Below are 17,173 nucleotides of genomic sequence, written 5' to 3'. Positions count from 1 at the left end.
TGAGTGGAATTTGTGGTATTTCCTCTGTGGTCTGTCTGCAACTGGGCCAAACTCTGCTTCCTAAAAAAAGTTCAACAACTTTCGGGGTGTCCTGCTTTTTACTTTTTGAAATATGGCAACCCTAGATCTCAGATTGGCAGAGAGGGAATTTGCAGTGGCATCCAGGAATGCCCTTAGCAGAGTAATATGGTATCTTCACACACTTTAGCAGTCCCTGGGCTGGAGAAGGGGGAATTTCTGCTGGCAACCACAGGAAGGTATATCTATTTGGCAGAATTGCTGCTGTACTTACTGATGCACCAATAACTGGGTTTAGAAGTCTTCTGCAATTAGATGCCTAGGAATTGGTTGTTTAGTTCCCAGTATTTTGAGCATTGGGGCAAACTAGACATTACAAGTTACTTCCTAGCAAGTTTATTTGAAAAGAAAAGAAGAGTAAAACAGCATTGGGTGCCTCTAATTTTGAGCAGAGGAGCAGCAAAAGGAGGGTATACTTAAACCTCTTAACCCACTTCCTCTTTTCCAACTCTAAACCACTCATCCAGGCTGCTTTCACCACAGGTTGGCCACTGTGGGAAGCAGAATGCTGGACTAGATAGGCCTTTAAACTGACCCAGCAGGATCCTTCTTATGTTTTTACCTCATGGGTTAAGTACCCCTCTCACTTGACATTCAAAACTGCAAGTTGCCAGTGCTGCTTACAATTAAAAAATGTCTTATTTCCACTGTGGACAAGGCAGTTACAGGCTAATGTTGGCTCCCCACAACTTATTCCACAATCTATTGTCCTTGAGTTGTTTTTGTGTTGGGGGGAGACTTTGCCATGCTGTGGTTTGGTCCTATGATGTTGAACTGGGAGTGCTGTATAGACAACCCCAGAGAAAGGAGCAAGTGGAAGAAGAGTTGGTTGCTTTCTGGATGTCCCTGGCTCATCTTCTCTCCCCCCACCCTCCTACCCCGACCTCCAATGTGTTTGCTTCTCCTTTGGGGAGCTGCCTCCCTACAGAAGCCCTGGTCCTGCTGGAGCCCAAGAGCTATCGTTACTTAAACCAGTCTGGCTGTGTAACCAATGAGAACCTGGACGACAAAGAGATGTTCAGCAAGGTCATGGTGAGTCTTCCTTTTGACTCCAGGCAAGACTTTAGGCTAGGTGTGGGTAAGCTGTGGCCCTCCAGATGTTGCAGAACTACAACTCCCATCAGCCCTAGCAAGCATGGCCAATGGCCAGGGATGATGCATGTTGTAGTTCAGCAACAACTGGGGGATACAAAGGTTTCACACACCTGCATTAGGCAATGCTGTGAGGGCAGGGGGTTCTCTCTCTCTCTCTCTCTGCCTCTGCATGTGTGTTTAAAGGGAAAGGTGTGCCTGTTCCTTCGATGAAGACTAAATTGCAAAATAACTGAATGCAAGAGGATCATTTTTCACTCTTGATGGCCTGTCTGGACGTGGTGCCTGCTAATTGGGTGCTTTGTTTGATAGCAATTTAGAGAGGCTGCTTAGACTAAAGTAATGGTAGCTTGACGACACTTCTCATTGTCTGCCCACTAGCGTAGTTTCCCCCCATTGTTTCTTGCAGTTCTGCACTACTACATTTGTTCCCATCACTTAAAAAAAAAAGGAGCTGGGGGAAGGATTTAGCCTGCAAAAATATGGGCACTGATTTGTAATGTAGAAGGAGGGAAAAGATGTGAGGGTGCTATAGGAATCATATTTATTATTTATAAAGCACTTTTGAAGCGGAGTGCTGTATAGGAGATAAAATTGAAAGGTAGACTGTAGAATAAGGACAAGGAAAGGGCATGCTAGGAAGAGAGCAGAAGAGGATTCGCTTAAGGAAAAGCCTGGAAGTACAAGAGGGTGGTCTTGTAGCTCAGGGATAGAGATCCTGTGGTCCTCCAGATTTTTCTGGACAGTGTCAGCCAATGCGGATACTGCTGAGGGATCATGGGAGCTGTAGTCCAGCAACAGCTGGAAGGTCACAGGATCTCTGCCCCTGTTGTGGATCCTCTTGCATATTGGGTCTGACTGCCACCAGGATATAAGGTGCAAGGCTAACTGAAACCAGGCTCAACATTACCCAGAGCATTCTTGGCTCTGTGTTCATAGTGGCAAAAATCACAGCTGCAATATGGAATCAAGGAAACAGGTGAGTCTATGGAATAGTCTCTCCAAAGGACTGAAATAGGACAATCACATATTCAGAAGTAAGTTCTATGGACCTCAGTACAGCTGCTTCATAGTGAGTGTGTTCAGGGTGCTAGCCTTAGAAAGCAAAATCTCACAGAGGGATGTGTTAACTGGTTTGTGTGCGCTGATGTGTAAGGATTGCTTTATAGCAAGTCTATGATTGGCCCGATGGTGGTGGGTGACAGTGGAGTTAACCTAACTCCAATGTGTTTTGAGCAGACTGCCCTCGAAGTGATGGGATTCGGTTCTGAAGAGATCAGAGACATTTTCAAACTCCTGTCTGGCATCCTGCAACTTGGAAACATTGAATTTATGACGGCCGGAGGAGCTCAGATTACAACAAAAACTGGTAAGCGGCACCCTTCTGTGAAGGGCGTCCCCACCTGGAATCTGCTTCTCCTCCCTCATCGTTTTGGTGACCATGCTGATCCGCTGGTCAGACTTTACTGCCTTTCTGTTACTGTTCACAGGACAAAATGGACGCCCAGGAACTATAGGAGTTGGGGGACAATTCCAAGTCTAGTTCTTCCCAATATGAGACACTGTTAAATTCACAGTAAATTTTTAACCCCCCAATTCAAATTAGGTTTTGAGTGTGCGAATGGGCTCGAACTTCACCATGTTGTGAAACTATGGCTTACAAATCCTCTACCCTAGTTGTCATGCTGGCTTGCCAGAGATAGCTTTGCCATGTTTTGGAATGTCACAGTTACTGTGTTTCTGTTATTTTCCCGCCTTCCCCCTGGGCCTATCAGTGGAGTCTTGGGGGGGGGGGATCAAGAGTTAACAGCAAGGTCTCTCCAAATGTCTATCCCGCCTCTTGATTGTATTGGCTTCCTGTCCCTTTTTGAGGAGAGGCCCCCTCCCTCATCAATCACTTCCACATAATAAGAACACATTATTGCAAGCATTACTGCCATCTCTCTCTTATCATCCTCTCTCCTAGTGCTGAATAATGTCAGCGAGCTGCTTGGCTTGGATGCCTTCCAGTTGTCTGAGGTGCTCACCCAGAGATCCATGTTCCTACGGGGAGAGGAGATCAGCTCTCCCCTCACTGTGGAGCAGGTGAGTGAGTAGCCAACGGGCTTTGCACTAAGCATGGTGGTGGCGCCTGGCTATGAAGGGCACTTGCCTCTAGGTGGCAGCACTCACATAGTTGTCAAGGGGAAATGGCGCTTGAGGGATGCCTCGGATTTGAACATGACATACTCCCCCAACCCTTGAGGAGGGCTTCCCATAATGTGCACTGTGGCTCAGGAATTTGAGTAAGCTGGGATGTAGGGAAGCCATTTGCAAGGCAGGAAGAGAGGGTGAATCAGCCTTGTTAACAACTTTACCGCTGTAGAGCTGGGTTGGGGAATCTTTTTCAGCTGCCTTCTGAGGGCCACGCGCTGGCGCCAAGTGGGACCAAATGTAAATGGGGACAGAGCGATGAATGTGACTCTTGTACAGTATGATAGCTTCTGCATGGAGCCTCAAACTTCTCTGTATCTTCCACCCAGATGAGCAAGAGGCATTCGCAGAGTTCAGGGACATATTCCAGCCAGGCAAAACTCTCAATGAGGGTGCAGACCAGGGGCCAGTAAGGTGTGTGGTCTAGGTAGAAACCTGTGGGTCAGGTAGAGTGGCTTAGAGGGCTGGATTTGGCCCCCAGGCCTGAGCCCCCCCCCCCCCGCGCCGATATCTCTGCTGCAGATGCTGCATAATGTGAGCTGGGTGTCTCTGGAGAAGCAACAAGCAATTAAATGGATTCTCCTGTAGATAAGTGCAGCAAGCACTCTGCAGAGGATACAGCCCTGTTGCATCAGGCCAAAGGCCCACTCAGTCCAGCACTCTCTTCCCACAGTGGCAAATCAGATGCCTATTGGAAACCCGCAAGCAGAACATGAGGGCACTGTGGCACACCCCTCAATAGCCCTTCCTCACTAGTTAGACTTCCTGCTGCCAAATGCCCACTTTCCCCGTCCCAGCCTTCCAGGAATGCCAGCCAACTATTGCCAGATGCATGAGAGAATGTGATGCCAGTCAGTTTGCAGTGTACGCAGAGCTAATTATAATGCCAAGCACTGGCATTTTCCAGTGTGTTAGACAGAAGGAGCTGAGGCCAGTCAATGGGGCCTTTGACAGAACGCACGTGTCTGTGTGCCGCCCACCCCTGCTTTTGTCCTAGTCCCGGGTGTGTTGAGTCAAGCGCCCGTTCCTGGAAGATGTTGCAGAGATGTTGAATTACCAGGCAGTCTGGCCACTTGAGTTCTGCTCCTCCCTGTCTGTGCTTCGCTAAGCGCAGTTGGCTCCGGCCCAAACTATACAATGCAGGGAATGTGTAGCTGTTGCCCACCTGCATCTTTCCACCATGTTTTTTCGGCTCTGTTTAGTTAAAGACCATTTGAGAGGGCATCATTGTGCCCAGAGTTTCCTTTCCCCCTGCAAGCAGCAGCCAGTGATGCAGAGCAGGGGCAGGGAAAGTCTCAATGTGCTGGCATCATGCATCTTCCTTGACTAAATATTACTGAGGAGATGCAAGGAGGCAGCCACCAAGTATTCCTTGTAACATGTGGTTTAGGCCTCAGGCTTTCTAAAGGACAGTGGTGGTCACTGAGCCAAAGGAGAGACCTTATGGCTCTCCTGCCTTCTGATCTATGGTTTCCTGTGAGCAGCGCTGTCTTAGCATATGCGCCGCAGGAGTGCAAAGATCCACCCAGCGCCCCCAAATTTAGTTTAGCCCCCAAATTAACTTTTATTATGCTTATGTCAGACACCACACTTATGCCTTATCTCTTGTTCACGAAAGAAGGGAGGAAAAAGAAACAAACTTCTTTATTTGCTCATTTATTTACAATACTGAATACTTATACTTAAGTATATAACACCACCACACTTAAACTTATAAGTATTGTTTAGGCACCTACTTAGGAGAAACATCAGTCGTGTCAAAGGTGCCGCTGACCCAACTGCTGCATAGTAGCTCAAAACAATACATAACATAATATTTTGATGTAAGAGTTAATTTCGCATGCACGGCACCATTGTGAATTACAAGCGCTGTCATTGAGTCTGACAAGTGCCGCTGGTGCAGCGCGTCTTTGGTAAATGAGTGCACAAAGTCGAAAGTTCTTTAGTGAAACAGTAGGTATACATTTCGGTAATACCTAGGTATATATGTATTTTGTTTTTCTAGCTTGGTCAGAATTCTTTATTATTTCATAACAGGTAGACAGTTAAGAGCTTCAGCAGTGGGTGCCGGGCGTCCCCCCAAATTCAGCACCCAGGTGCCCCACACCCTTTGCATCCCTTGGTAAAGATGGCCCTGCCTCTGAGAAGTGAAGAGACTTGGTAGTGTGAGGCAGCTGATGGAGGAAAGCAAAGGGGCTTCTTTAGGCCCCCTCCTAGAGGAGGAAGCTTGGACTGACAAGGGCCTAATTCTCACAAACAGTAACCAAGGCAATGAAACTACATGTCTCCACTGGACCTTTTCAGATTCCTCTTCATGGAAGGCTTGCATGCCGTGTAAAAGACTATACATAGGCATATTTTGAAGAAAAGGGTCTAACCTATAGTATGTAAGTCCCCCACTTGCAGTCCAGACCCAGGTTTATACCTCATTTTCTCATGGTGAGAACAAGGCCTAGTTTGGCACAGATGGAGTTGGGAGGCATGCTTGATAGCAGTCATCCCATCCTTGGCAATTCAGGCACCTGAGTTTCAGCTGCAGTTTCTCTGCTGTCCTATACTTAAAATTAGTTTCCCAGGGATACTGTTCATTTGCCAGGCCTTTGCTGCCTCAATCTCCCCATAGTTTGCTGTGTTGCTCTCCAGCATATAGAGTGATGTTTGGTGTCTCTCCCCCCTCCCCCATTTCATTGCTTGCTGACAAGCATTGTCTTCCTCCTTGTTTGCCCCTAGGCTGCTGACTCTAGAGACTCCCTCGCCATGGCCCTTTATTCACAGTGCTTCTCATGGATCATTGGCAAGATTAACTCAAAGATAAAAGGGAAGGAAAACTTTAAGTCTGTTGGAATCCTGGATATCTTCGGGTTTGAGAATTTCCAGGTTAGAAATTAAACTATTGGGGATTGTTGCATGGACCAAAGGAAGTTTCAGTGCATGCAGAAAACAAGCTGAGCTGATTACCTGGAGGTACATTGGAACATAAATTGCTCGATACCAAGCCAGTTGGGCAGGGGATGGGATGGTCATTGCCCCTTGAACCTCATTCTTGAAATTGGAAACAAAGGCAGCTGCCACACACCAAGTCAAAGTCACACACAAAAATTGCTTGTATATCACTACACCCTGTATATTGTTTGTTGAAATACACCAAGTCAGGCATCTACTTCAGTATTGTCTACACAGACTGGCAGCGACTTTTCAGGGCTCCAGATAGAGGGCATTCCCAGTCATACCCGGAGAACCCAGGGATTGAACCTGGGACCTTCTGCATGCAAAGCATATGCTCTACCACTGAGCTACAGCCCTTCCCCAAACTCTGACAATGTCCTGTGAAAATTACTTTGGTAAGGCATCTAGTCAAACACTCTTGGCACGTATGTTACATGGGCATGCACTCCCTTGTGTTTCCCCCTCTTTCATTATTACCTTTATATCCCACCTTTTCTCCAAAGAGCTTAAGGTGGCACTGCATATTATTATTATTATTATTATTATTATTATTATTATTATTATTATTATTATTATTATATACCTGGCTTCCTTCCCTGACGGGTCTCAACCACGCAACAACTTATCCATGCCACAACCCTGTGAGGTAGATTAGGTTGAGAGACTGCGACTGACCCAAGGTCACCCAGTGAGCTTCATTCACTGATCCTTTTCTTTATGTGCCCTGTTTTCACCTTGAACGGGCAGTCTTGTCATTTGCAGTCTCTGTGGTTTCTGTGCCACTGCATGCCCAGACTGGCAGCAGCCGGCAGGAGAGGCAATAACAAGCTGACCCTCGGCACTTCCGCTGACCCTCCCCTGCTTCCCGCATGCACTTCCTCTTCCTTGCAGCCCTCAAGGGAAAAAAGATTTCCCCCCCAGACCAAGAACATGGGTGCTAATATTGGTTTCTCTTGTCACACGCACAGGTGAATCGTTTTGAGCAGTTTAACATTAACTATGCAAATGAGAAGCTCCAGGAGTACTTCAACAAGCACATATTCTCCCTGGAGCAGCTTGAGTACAACAGGTAGTTAAAAGTGGCCTTTTCAGGAGGCAGTGGCTATTGCTTATTGGTAGTGGCCTCTGGCAACCAAGAGAGCCCACTGCTCTCAGGTGGAGGAGGAAAAACTGCTAGCAGAAAAGCCGCTTTGGATTTCATCACTGACAATCCATGTGGGGGTCAAGGAAATCCTTGGAAAGCTTGATAAAAGCAAGAGTCGCCCACTACTTTGCTGCCTGGGAGCAGTTTTACCTTCCTCTCTGCTTTTCCCCTCCCAGGGATATTATTCTCCTTTTCTTGTACTTCTGTTCTGTCCAAAGCGTCTTGCTGTTTCTTAACCCCTGCTCTCTGCAAATATGAGTGCCTGACTTGTGTTTCCCCTCTCTTTTTGGCAGAGAGGGGATAAGCTGGGAAGCCATTGATTGGATGGACAATGCAGAATGCCTGGATCTTATTGAGAAGGTAGGCCTCTCTCCTGTGTGATGGGTTAGCATGCAGTCAAGAGTATGCTTCCTCTGTAGACTGGGCTTTTCTCTCTGACCTTGGTCCCAAATAGCAAGGCTTCTTTCTGTGCCTTAGTTTATAGCTGTTATTTTGCCTCTCTCCACCTTGGCTTCTGTTACTTTTATGGAAATAGACAGGCTTCATTCAGAAGTTAGAAGAGTTCATTGTGAAGAAAAAGAAGAAGAGTGTAAGGAAAAAGAAGGGGGGGGGGAGGTATGAGTGGAAATCATGGCTATCTCAAGGGGTGTGGGTGTGGGTGTTTGCTGTCCTTACATACATACAATTTTTACACCCCCTCCAACCTTACTTTAGGCTGAGCAAGATAACATTACATTAAATGATCACTGCAAGTCTTTTTCTTCTTTGGCTACAGAAACTTGGTTTGCTGGCCTTGGTTAATGAAGAGAGTAGATTCCCCAAAGGCACAGACAGTACCCTTTTGGAAAAGCTGCACAACCAGCATGGGGTAAGTGAAGATGCATATATACATAACACTTGCATGCATTTATCTATGCATTTCTAAAATGTATATCATAGGCTAATAATAATATAGAAACCAATGTAAAATATTACAATCCCAATACAGTAAGCCTGCTTTTAACGTGTGTATTCAGCTTTATTTTAATAATAATAATAATAATAATAATAATAATAATAATAATAATAATAATAATAATAATGGGGCCAAAAGCAGGCAGGCACCTGGGAAAAAAGACTTTGGCAATCCTTCCCACCACTGAACCCAATCTGTTTTGACTATGTGCAATCTCCAGAAAGTAACCCCTGCATAAATTGCAGGATTGCTGTATTAACAAACCAGAAATTGGAAGGGAAACTAAATAAAGCCAAGATCAGTTGCCTCCCAGCAACCAAAACACCTTTGTGGGTAAAATGATTTTTAAGCATCCTTCTAAGAATCAGGAGCGAGTAGGCAGACCACCTTAGACAAGAAGTTTGAAAGATAAGATATCATTGCAGAGACAGTCCCAAATCTCATAGCCCCCAACAAGGGGGTAGGGAGTGGGAACAAAACGGAACCTTACCTGATGACCATGAAGCAGAAAAGGGGAACATTTAGGGAGGAGGCATTCCTTCAAGGACCTGAAACACAGACCACTTAAGGATTTAAAAGTCAAAACCAGGACTTTGAGCTGGACCTGGAAACAAATGAATTAGCATCTATTCTAAATAATTGCAGTGGTATTTGATCTGCTTGGTTGGCACTAGTTGGCAGCCTACCCTTTGCATTCTGGACCAGCTGCAGCTTCCAGACAGTATTGAGGGGCACCTCTGTGTAGAATGCATATATTGCAGTGGGTGGTGGTATATAGTTTTGATTCATATATCTGACACACCAAAGGGATAAGAGGAGCAAGGTATAGATTAAAGAAAAGAGAAACCTGTATGGAACCATAGTTTGATGCCCCTCAGGGATTTGTTCCATGCTCTTTTCTCCCCGTCCCACCACCCCACATTAACACACAGGATGTGTTCCCACAAACTACACTTTACATAATCTTGATATTTTAAATTTCCTCTCATCTATGAACAAAGTAGGTGGTGCTCTGTTCGTTGTATGAAATGGGAACTACTTCCACTGTGGATTTTTAAAAGAAGGCCACAAAGTGAGCAAGAGGAACACAGTCCACAAAGAACCAGTTATCGACACTTCATCTATTGGAACCTCTTTGGCTGAGCCTCTGCTTCAGCCTTGGAAGGCTCCCTTGGTGTCTTCTGATAGAAAAGGCAATCAAACTGTGAGGCCAAATTAACCCTCTTCAAAGCAAAGCAAACAGAATTGCATAATGTGTCTCTTAAGCAGATGACCCTAAGTCTCTTACCAAATGAATAGCTGCTAAGATTCAGCGGGTGGAGGTTTAAAATTAGGTTAACAATTCAGGGTAGAATAGCTTTCCTTGTTCAGTTTACTGGATAATGGCTAAAAGCTAACAGACACAATCAGTACTCTGTGAAGAACATTGTATTTTAGCAGTTCTGGGAATTCCAGTAGGCAGACTGATCCTAGTGGCTTGTGACATAGCTGGGATGCTTCAATCTGAGGCAGGGAATCTTCCAGAAGGATAATTTCTGGCTCATCAGAATGTCTGAGTTGTAGCACTGACAGAGATGTTTGCCAGGATAGTTCCCTGTTTTTGGCTCCACCAAAATACTCTTAACTGACTGTTGAGGTTACTGTGCGGCCATTTTGGGACTGACAGTTTATGAAGTGCAATAGTACTGCACCAGAGTATGATGCAATGTATGCTATTTTAGTGTGTTTTGGTTTCTATGGAAGCTGCCCAGAGTGGCTGGGGAAACCCAGCCAGATGGGCAGGGTACAAATAATAAATTATTATTATTATTATTATTATTATTATTATTATTATTATTATTATTATTATTATCACTGTTTGGCTTGGTTATGTGCAAAAAATTACTACCACTCATGATATTTAAAAACAGCTGCTGATGTGTTGCTTCAGGTGCTTGTGTAGTATAAAGTGCTTCACTCGCTTCTGTTTCAGAACAACCAGTACTATATGAAGCCTCGAGTAACAGATTTTCAGTTTGGAATCCAGCACTATGCCGGAGAGGTAAGTGCATTTTAGCCTGATAGCTGAGCAGCTGGTTAAGTTTGGGGCCTACAAGCCAGTGAGCAGTTAGGCCACAGCCAGAGGCTGACAGAAAAGGCCTAAAGTGCAGAATTTTATTTCTGGAATGGGCATGGGATTGAGCAACAGCCTCTACCAAGTTTTAAAACTCTTTTAAGTTGCCAATTTGAGGTTTAGGCCTATCAAATATTATTTTGTTGAACCCCCACAGATGATAGACTTGTTTGGGACCAGAACACACATTACAGTTGCTGTGGTTTAGAACAGCCTATCAGTCTTGGCCCACCAGAGTTTCAAATCTGGTCTGCAAGGCCATTTACCCTCAAATCACGCCCCCCACCATCAGATGATAACACTGCTGAAACCAGCTGATGGGCAGGAGGGCAGGGTTTAATCCTGAAGGGAGGTTGAATTAAACTCTCTTTTTGAAAGGCAGTGGGCTGCAGAATTTATTTATCTTTGACACGTTTATCTACCCTTCTTCCAAGGAGCTCATGGTGGCATGTCAGACCCCCCCCTCTTCCTTTGCATTATCATAACAGCCCTTTAAGGTAGTCTAGGCTGAAAGGTATTGATTGGTCCAAGATCACCTGGTGAGATTAATGGCCGAGAGGGGATGTTTGGACTTGTCTTCCTAGATGTTGTCCAAGATTCTAGTGGCTACTACAGTACATTGTTCCTGTAACATAGCAGAACAGGGCTCTACATATCGCCTCTGGGCTAGTTCCCCCTGCTCTTAATCAATAAAGGGCTTAAGAGATGCATAAGGTATTTGGCAGCTTTGGGTGTGTGAGTTCAAGAGTTTTTCCTCCTTGTTCAATGCATCTGTGTTGTGCATTATCATGATGGCACATTTTAATGCTTGTGTTGCTTCTGTGCTGCAGGTCTTCTATGATGTGAGGGGCTTTCTGGAGAAAAACAGAGACACCTTTAGAGATGATATTTTAAACATGCTGAAAGACAGCAGGTAAGCAACTGTATTTGAACGAAGCTCAAACAAGTTGGGAGCTACAGATGGGCATGGAGCAGAGTTGCAGAGCGTACATAACATCTGAACACTTTGATTGGGGGCAGGGAAGCTGTTTCTTGGACATTCAGTACTGTAGACAGAAGGATGGGGAACTGGTATGGAGTCCTAGCACATGCTTTGGACCATTTTGCAAGCCCCCAGAGGCAATTCATGGCTGTTGGAGCTTTAGCTGCCAATCAGCTCTTTGCCATGGGACTTCAGGTACCCAACCTTTCCATAAGATCCAGCATAATGTAGCACTTTCCAGGATTGCTCTGGACTACTGTAGTTCATCAAAAGGAAGAATGAATGCATCATGTAGTTTCAGAAAGAGATAGGCAGCACCAGCCTGTGCGTTTCTGCCTTTGGAATTTGTCAGTACAGCATGATTGCATCTTGCGTGCAGTTAACTTGCGTGATTTCAGCTTTACATGGTTGAAAGCCAGCCAGTTGAAATCTCACAAGCTAATTGCACATAAGGCAGAGAGCTCAAAAGCTCCTTTTGTGATGGGTTTTTCTGGCATGGAAAGAGCTTTTAAGTTCTCAGAATTGCTTACTAGGCTCTGGGATGTTCTTGCACTTGGGCAGCCCTGCGAGATCTGCAAGTCTGAGAACTTAAAAGCTCTCTGCCTTGCTTGGAAGGTAAAGATGGTCATGTGGGCCCAGTTCCAATGTGGTGATCTGGGTATATGTGATTTTGCGTATATGCAGCACCGCCAGAACATAACCCCTGTGCAAGATGTGATCAAATACATGTTTTCTCTGTCGTATGCTCCTCTTTGTCTGCAGGCTGGATTTCATCTATGATCTCTTTGAAAGAGTTGCTGGCTGCAGCAGTGAAGACACACTGAAGATGGGAACTCAGAGGCGCAGGCCGACTGTCAGCTCACAGTTCAGGGTAGGAGCAGCAGGCCCAATGAAAGGTCAGGCAGACATTCAGACATAACAGCAGAAGCCCCAATAGGGTTTTTCTTGCCTGGGGTGAGCTCAGCTTCCACACTGAATTGTGCTACGAACAGGACAGACATGCATGCCACCACTGAAGTGTTGTTTAGACCTTAGGCTTACTACTCTCTATTCTTCACACAGACTCTCTGCCTTTTCTTTAATTTTTAAATTGCCCTGTGTACATTTATTCATCAAAACATGCATTTCCCCCAGTCTCTTTTTCTTTTTCAAAAAGTCATTAGTTGGTGTTTTTTTAAGGTTATAAAACAGCTCCAGGGATTGCAGGGAGCATTAACCAGTCAGTGCTGTGCATTGCCACCAGCCACTGCAAACTAGCAAAACTGTGTTCCACTAAGCCCAACCTGGTCAGAAAGTTGTGTGTGTGATGAGAATGTACTGATTGTTTGCCTTTACCACAGGTTCTGTGCGCATGTACACAACCTTTAAGAAATGTTGGGCCACACGAAATCCACAGTTCAGAGGTTCCTGTTTCCCTATCCTATCCACAAAGTTTTTGTATGACTGGCTGGTGGCAGGGTGGGGGCAAGAGAGAGGTCAGAATCTTAATTTTCCAAAAAAGTGACTCCTTTTCAGTGTTCTTTTCTTCTTCTTTTTAGGACTCCCTACACTCTTTGATGGCCACGCTCAGCACTTGCAACCCACTCTTCATTCGCTGCATTAAGCCCAACCAGGAAAAGGTGACTTTCTAGAGCTGCAACAGACAGTTGGGCAAGGCGGGTGGAGAGCCGCCAGACCTTAAATGGTATCTAGGCTAGACTGGAAAGTGGTGTTGGTGTTTGGGGGACTTTCTACCCTTTTCTTCAAAAGATGGTGAGCTTATAACCCACCAAAGCTGCAGGCAGAAAAAATAGGGCCTATTGTGGTAATAGGGGAATGTTTTGTGACTCTGGTCTGGCCACTTAAAGGGTTGTCTCCTCTTTTGACCAGAGCTATCACAGAAAGGAGTGGAACAAAGCATGCTGATGTCTGAGCCAGGACTGGATCTCTTTCAGTGGATTCTTAATGCAAGGGGTGGTGCTGTCTATGCCATATAAGTCCACGGAGTGCCTTTCCTCTTAACATAGGGTTAGGGAGCTTGTGGTACTCCCTATATAGCTTGCCTACATCTCCCATCCACCCCAGCAAACATGATCAGTGCTCAGGAGTGATGTGCATTGTAGTCCAGCAACATTAGGAAGGCCACAGGTTCCCTACCCCTTCCCTAACACATTTGAAGATGCATCCTACATAGCAACAATTCTCTCAATCCTAGAGAATTTTTTTTTATCTGCTTGATCTGTATGTGTGTGTATTTACAAGTGTCTGCACACTCATGTAAGTGGGGCTCGTTATACGAGGGTGCCCTTCACAATGCTCAGGCCAATATAATACTTTTTATACAAGGAAATCATTTCTTTCTTGTCTCCTATCCTTGGCTTGTCTGCACTCCTTGCTTTGCATAGTCTCCAAATCTCTTCAATCCAGAGGTGGTGCTGAAACAACTGCGATACTCAGGCATGCTGGAGACAGTGAAGGTCCGAAGAGCTGGCTTTCCTGTACGGTGGATCTTTCAAGATTTCCTCCTCAGGTAAAAGTGGCAGTGCAAGCAAGAGGGTGGAATTTTGCTGTCAAATGTGGCCTTCAGTGCTTTGGGACTTTGTGGAGGGGTGTGTGTGTGTGTGTGTGAAATAAATGACTCAATGTGGATGTTTTGTTTGTGGATAAGAGGAAAGCTAGGACAGTGTTTTTCAACCACTGTTCCGCGGCACACTAGTGTGCCGCGAGATGTTGCCTGGTGTGCCGTGGGAAAAATTGAAAAATTTGAAAGATTTTTTTTAAAAAATTGTCAAATTTTCGCCCACTAGGCGGGCGCCGGACTGTGTCCACCCTATTTTCCATCCGTCCTGGGTGGGGATCAGATCGGATGGGATCGGATGAGAGCGGACAGGCGGTCCGCTCTCATCCGATTCCCCATAGAGAGCAGCGGGGCTCTGACATCTCCCTCTCCGCACACAGTGCGGAGACGGAGCTGTCATCCGCTGGCTCAGCGGGGATCAGTGGATCAATCCCCGCTGAGCAGAGAACGGTCCGCAACGTTCGATTCCAGGCAGAATATCAGCTTTGTGTTCAGCCAAACAGGCCCAGGTTGCGCACTGAATAAAGTATTTTATAATTTTTCATATTTCTGTTTACTTACTATTTCATAATAAAGTAATTATAAAATACTTTCTTTGTGTTTATTTGATTCCTATTCAAGAGAATTACTTTATATATAGTCAATATAGGCACAGAGTTAAATTTTTTAACATTTTCTAATGGTGGTGTGCCTCGTGATTTTTTTCATGAAACAAGTGTGCCTTTGCCCAAAAAAGGTTGAAAAACACTGAGCTAGGAGACCTGCTTTTGAGCAAAAAGCGCAAGGTGAGTCTGGGCAGGTTGTCTCTTTGTCTCCTATAAAATTTGACAATGATTGCAGGCTACTGCTTTCGTTTCTGTTGTCTGAACAAAGAGACTTGCACGTCCATAACCATTTGAGATGGCTGGTTGGAAGGGAAAGGACAAAAAATAAACATTTCCCAAGCGAAGTATATTTCATTTGTTAAGCTGCAGTTCAGGACCTGGGTTAAACTACATTTTCTAAGTTTTAATGTTTGGGACATTTGATTACTCATAAGAGTTATTGCACTTCTGTAGTTGGATGCCAGTTGCTTGTGCTTTCAGACTGACTGGAAAAAGACAGTGGAGGGCAGCCAGTTACCAGCTGTTAAGAGCTTCTAACCTGTCAGCACTCAGAAGCAAAATGAGAGAGAGGAATAGCCCCTCACAGGGGCAGGAAGCTTTGCTGAGGGAAAGAAATTGCTTTGTACCTTAACTCCTGGTCAAGAGCATTCATTTGGTTCTCTCAGGTACAAGATGCTCTTGAAGAACTGGGGCAATCCTGACGGTGCAAAAGCCACTTGTGCCTCCTTTCTGCAGACATATGACAGCACCCAGAGAGAATGGAAGCTGGGGAAAACCAAGGTATGCCCTTTGTGTGCAAAAGAGCATGTGGAGCAGCGCTCTGTGCTAAGGAATCTTTCCAGAGGTAGCCTGGGTACAAGATTGATGTGGCTTCTAGGAGAGGTGTGCCCACCTCTGCATAGATCATTGACCTCTGCTGCACTATGACTAGGCTTACTGAAACACACCCACCCCATCCTACTCCCAGCAACTCCATTTGAAGTATAGTACACCCCTCGTTGCTAAGCCACAGGCCGTGTCTTCTCAGGAGGTTCCTGTGTCACTGCTTAGGCATTTTGACACTGAAAAGAGAACACAAGAAAATGTCTCAGAAGATGCTGTGAAAATGGGGGGGAGGAGGGAATCTGTGTTGATATGCCGCTCCTTTATTCTTGCATACTGTATCTTCCTACTATCTCTGCAGCCCTCTCCTCCCACCCCATCCTGCAGTGCAAATGAGGAAGGGACTCACGGGTTGGATGTAGACACAGTTGAACTGAGTGGGGCCAGGTGTGCATCAAACACTCCCCCCCCAAAGGTCCATGCTGATTTGTTCTCCCAAGATTGGAAGAAGAGTTTGCAGTGCATGCTGTGTGCCATTGGGAATGATGCAATCCCCAGTGAGGGCTAGGCTATAAAATCTCGGTGGAAGCTTGCATGCTTTGCATTTAAAAGGTCCCAGCTCCGCAGAATTGGAAGGGATCTGAACCCCCAGCTTAATATATGGCACCTGCAGTTAAAAGAATCTACAGATAAAGAATTTGGGGAAAGACCCTTCCTTGAGACCTTGAGGAGCTGGTGCCACAGCACAGTGCTGGAGTGGATGTTTCTAGGATCTGGTTCGGTACAAAGCGGCTCCTTGTGTGTGCTGGCCTCATGCCATCGTTTCTTAAGCAACAAGGCAGATATTAGTGTTGCAGTCATCTGGGGTACAGATGGGCACGGGGCAGCTTCTGATCCATAACTAGCTTGCAAATATGTGCTTATGCAAACCCAGCTGAATGAAACAGAAGCAGCTTGGGGTTTTGTTTTTGTTTTGTTCTTAAAAGAAAAAGGACCCACGATTCCTCCACCCCAGCCCCTTTCCAAATGTCCAAATCAACAGACTGTAATTACAGGCCTGATGTAATTTCATTGCTAGGCGCGCAGCCAACAAGGAACTTTGACAATGAGCATGCCTGTATGTATCTATAGCAATGTGTAGAAGATAATAGATATTAACATCACTATAGTGCATATCAAATGGGTAAAATCTGTTTCACTGATAAGAAATTTGGGTGCTACATTTGGGGTGATTGTAATTCTGCATACTGAGCAAATGTGGAATTTGGCATTGGGTGTGTCACGTTTAGAATCGAGTCCAGAAATTCAAATCTGTTACTTATTTATTTTAAAGCAAGTTTTTCACTCTTAAGGCTGGACAGATAGGCTTTAAAGCAAATGAGTGGTGCTTGGTGAATTTCCATGTTTGTTGCCATCTGCCACAATAAATTGGGATTGAATGGAAACAAATACATGCTCTTTGCAAATTCACAGCAGTGGTGCTTCTCTGTATGCTTTTCTGCTTCCATAATGCAGGAGAACAAGGACGGTGTCTATGTAGATTTGGAGAAGGGACCTATTAAATTTATTTTATTTAGAAAATATATAGACCTCTTAAGAAAACCAAAAACTACTCAAGTGATGTACAAATAAAATTGAAGGTTAAACGCAGCAGAAATCCACAAAAACAAAAATATGTAAAAACAT

General features: G+C 45.1%; 1 protein-coding gene across 3 annotated transcripts in view; it reads left to right on the top strand.

Annotated features, from left to right (window-relative positions):
• The window catches only part of LOC310689441 (unconventional myosin-X-like), a 77,549-nt gene that overhangs the window by 28,259 nt on the left and 32,117 nt on the right, over positions 1-17,173 (top strand). For all 3 annotated transcript variants that reach the window (XM_083467170.1, XM_083467168.1, XM_083467169.1), the window contains 13 exons: positions 1,007-1,110; positions 2,410-2,539; positions 3,137-3,255; positions 6,094-6,240; positions 7,278-7,378; positions 7,747-7,813; positions 8,229-8,321; positions 10,381-10,449; positions 11,352-11,434; positions 12,266-12,374; positions 13,042-13,122; positions 13,888-14,012; positions 15,331-15,445. In XM_083467170.1, the coding sequence (XP_083323296.1) occupies positions 1,007-1,110; positions 2,410-2,539; positions 3,137-3,255; positions 6,094-6,240; positions 7,278-7,378; positions 7,747-7,813; positions 8,229-8,321; positions 10,381-10,449; positions 11,352-11,434; positions 12,266-12,374; positions 13,042-13,122; positions 13,888-14,012; positions 15,331-15,445 (1,343 nt within the window). The remainder of the gene's footprint in view (positions 1-1,006; positions 1,111-2,409; positions 2,540-3,136; positions 3,256-6,093; positions 6,241-7,277; positions 7,379-7,746; positions 7,814-8,228; positions 8,322-10,380; positions 10,450-11,351; positions 11,435-12,265; positions 12,375-13,041; positions 13,123-13,887; positions 14,013-15,330; positions 15,446-17,173) is intronic.

Source organism: Podarcis liolepis (genome assembly GCF_965112155.1).
Source record: "Podarcis liolepis genome assembly, chromosome: 1".
NCBI classification, from domain to species: Eukaryota; Metazoa; Chordata; class Lepidosauria; order Squamata; family Lacertidae; genus Podarcis; species Podarcis liolepis.
This window is presented reverse-complemented; position numbering and strand designations above follow the sequence as displayed.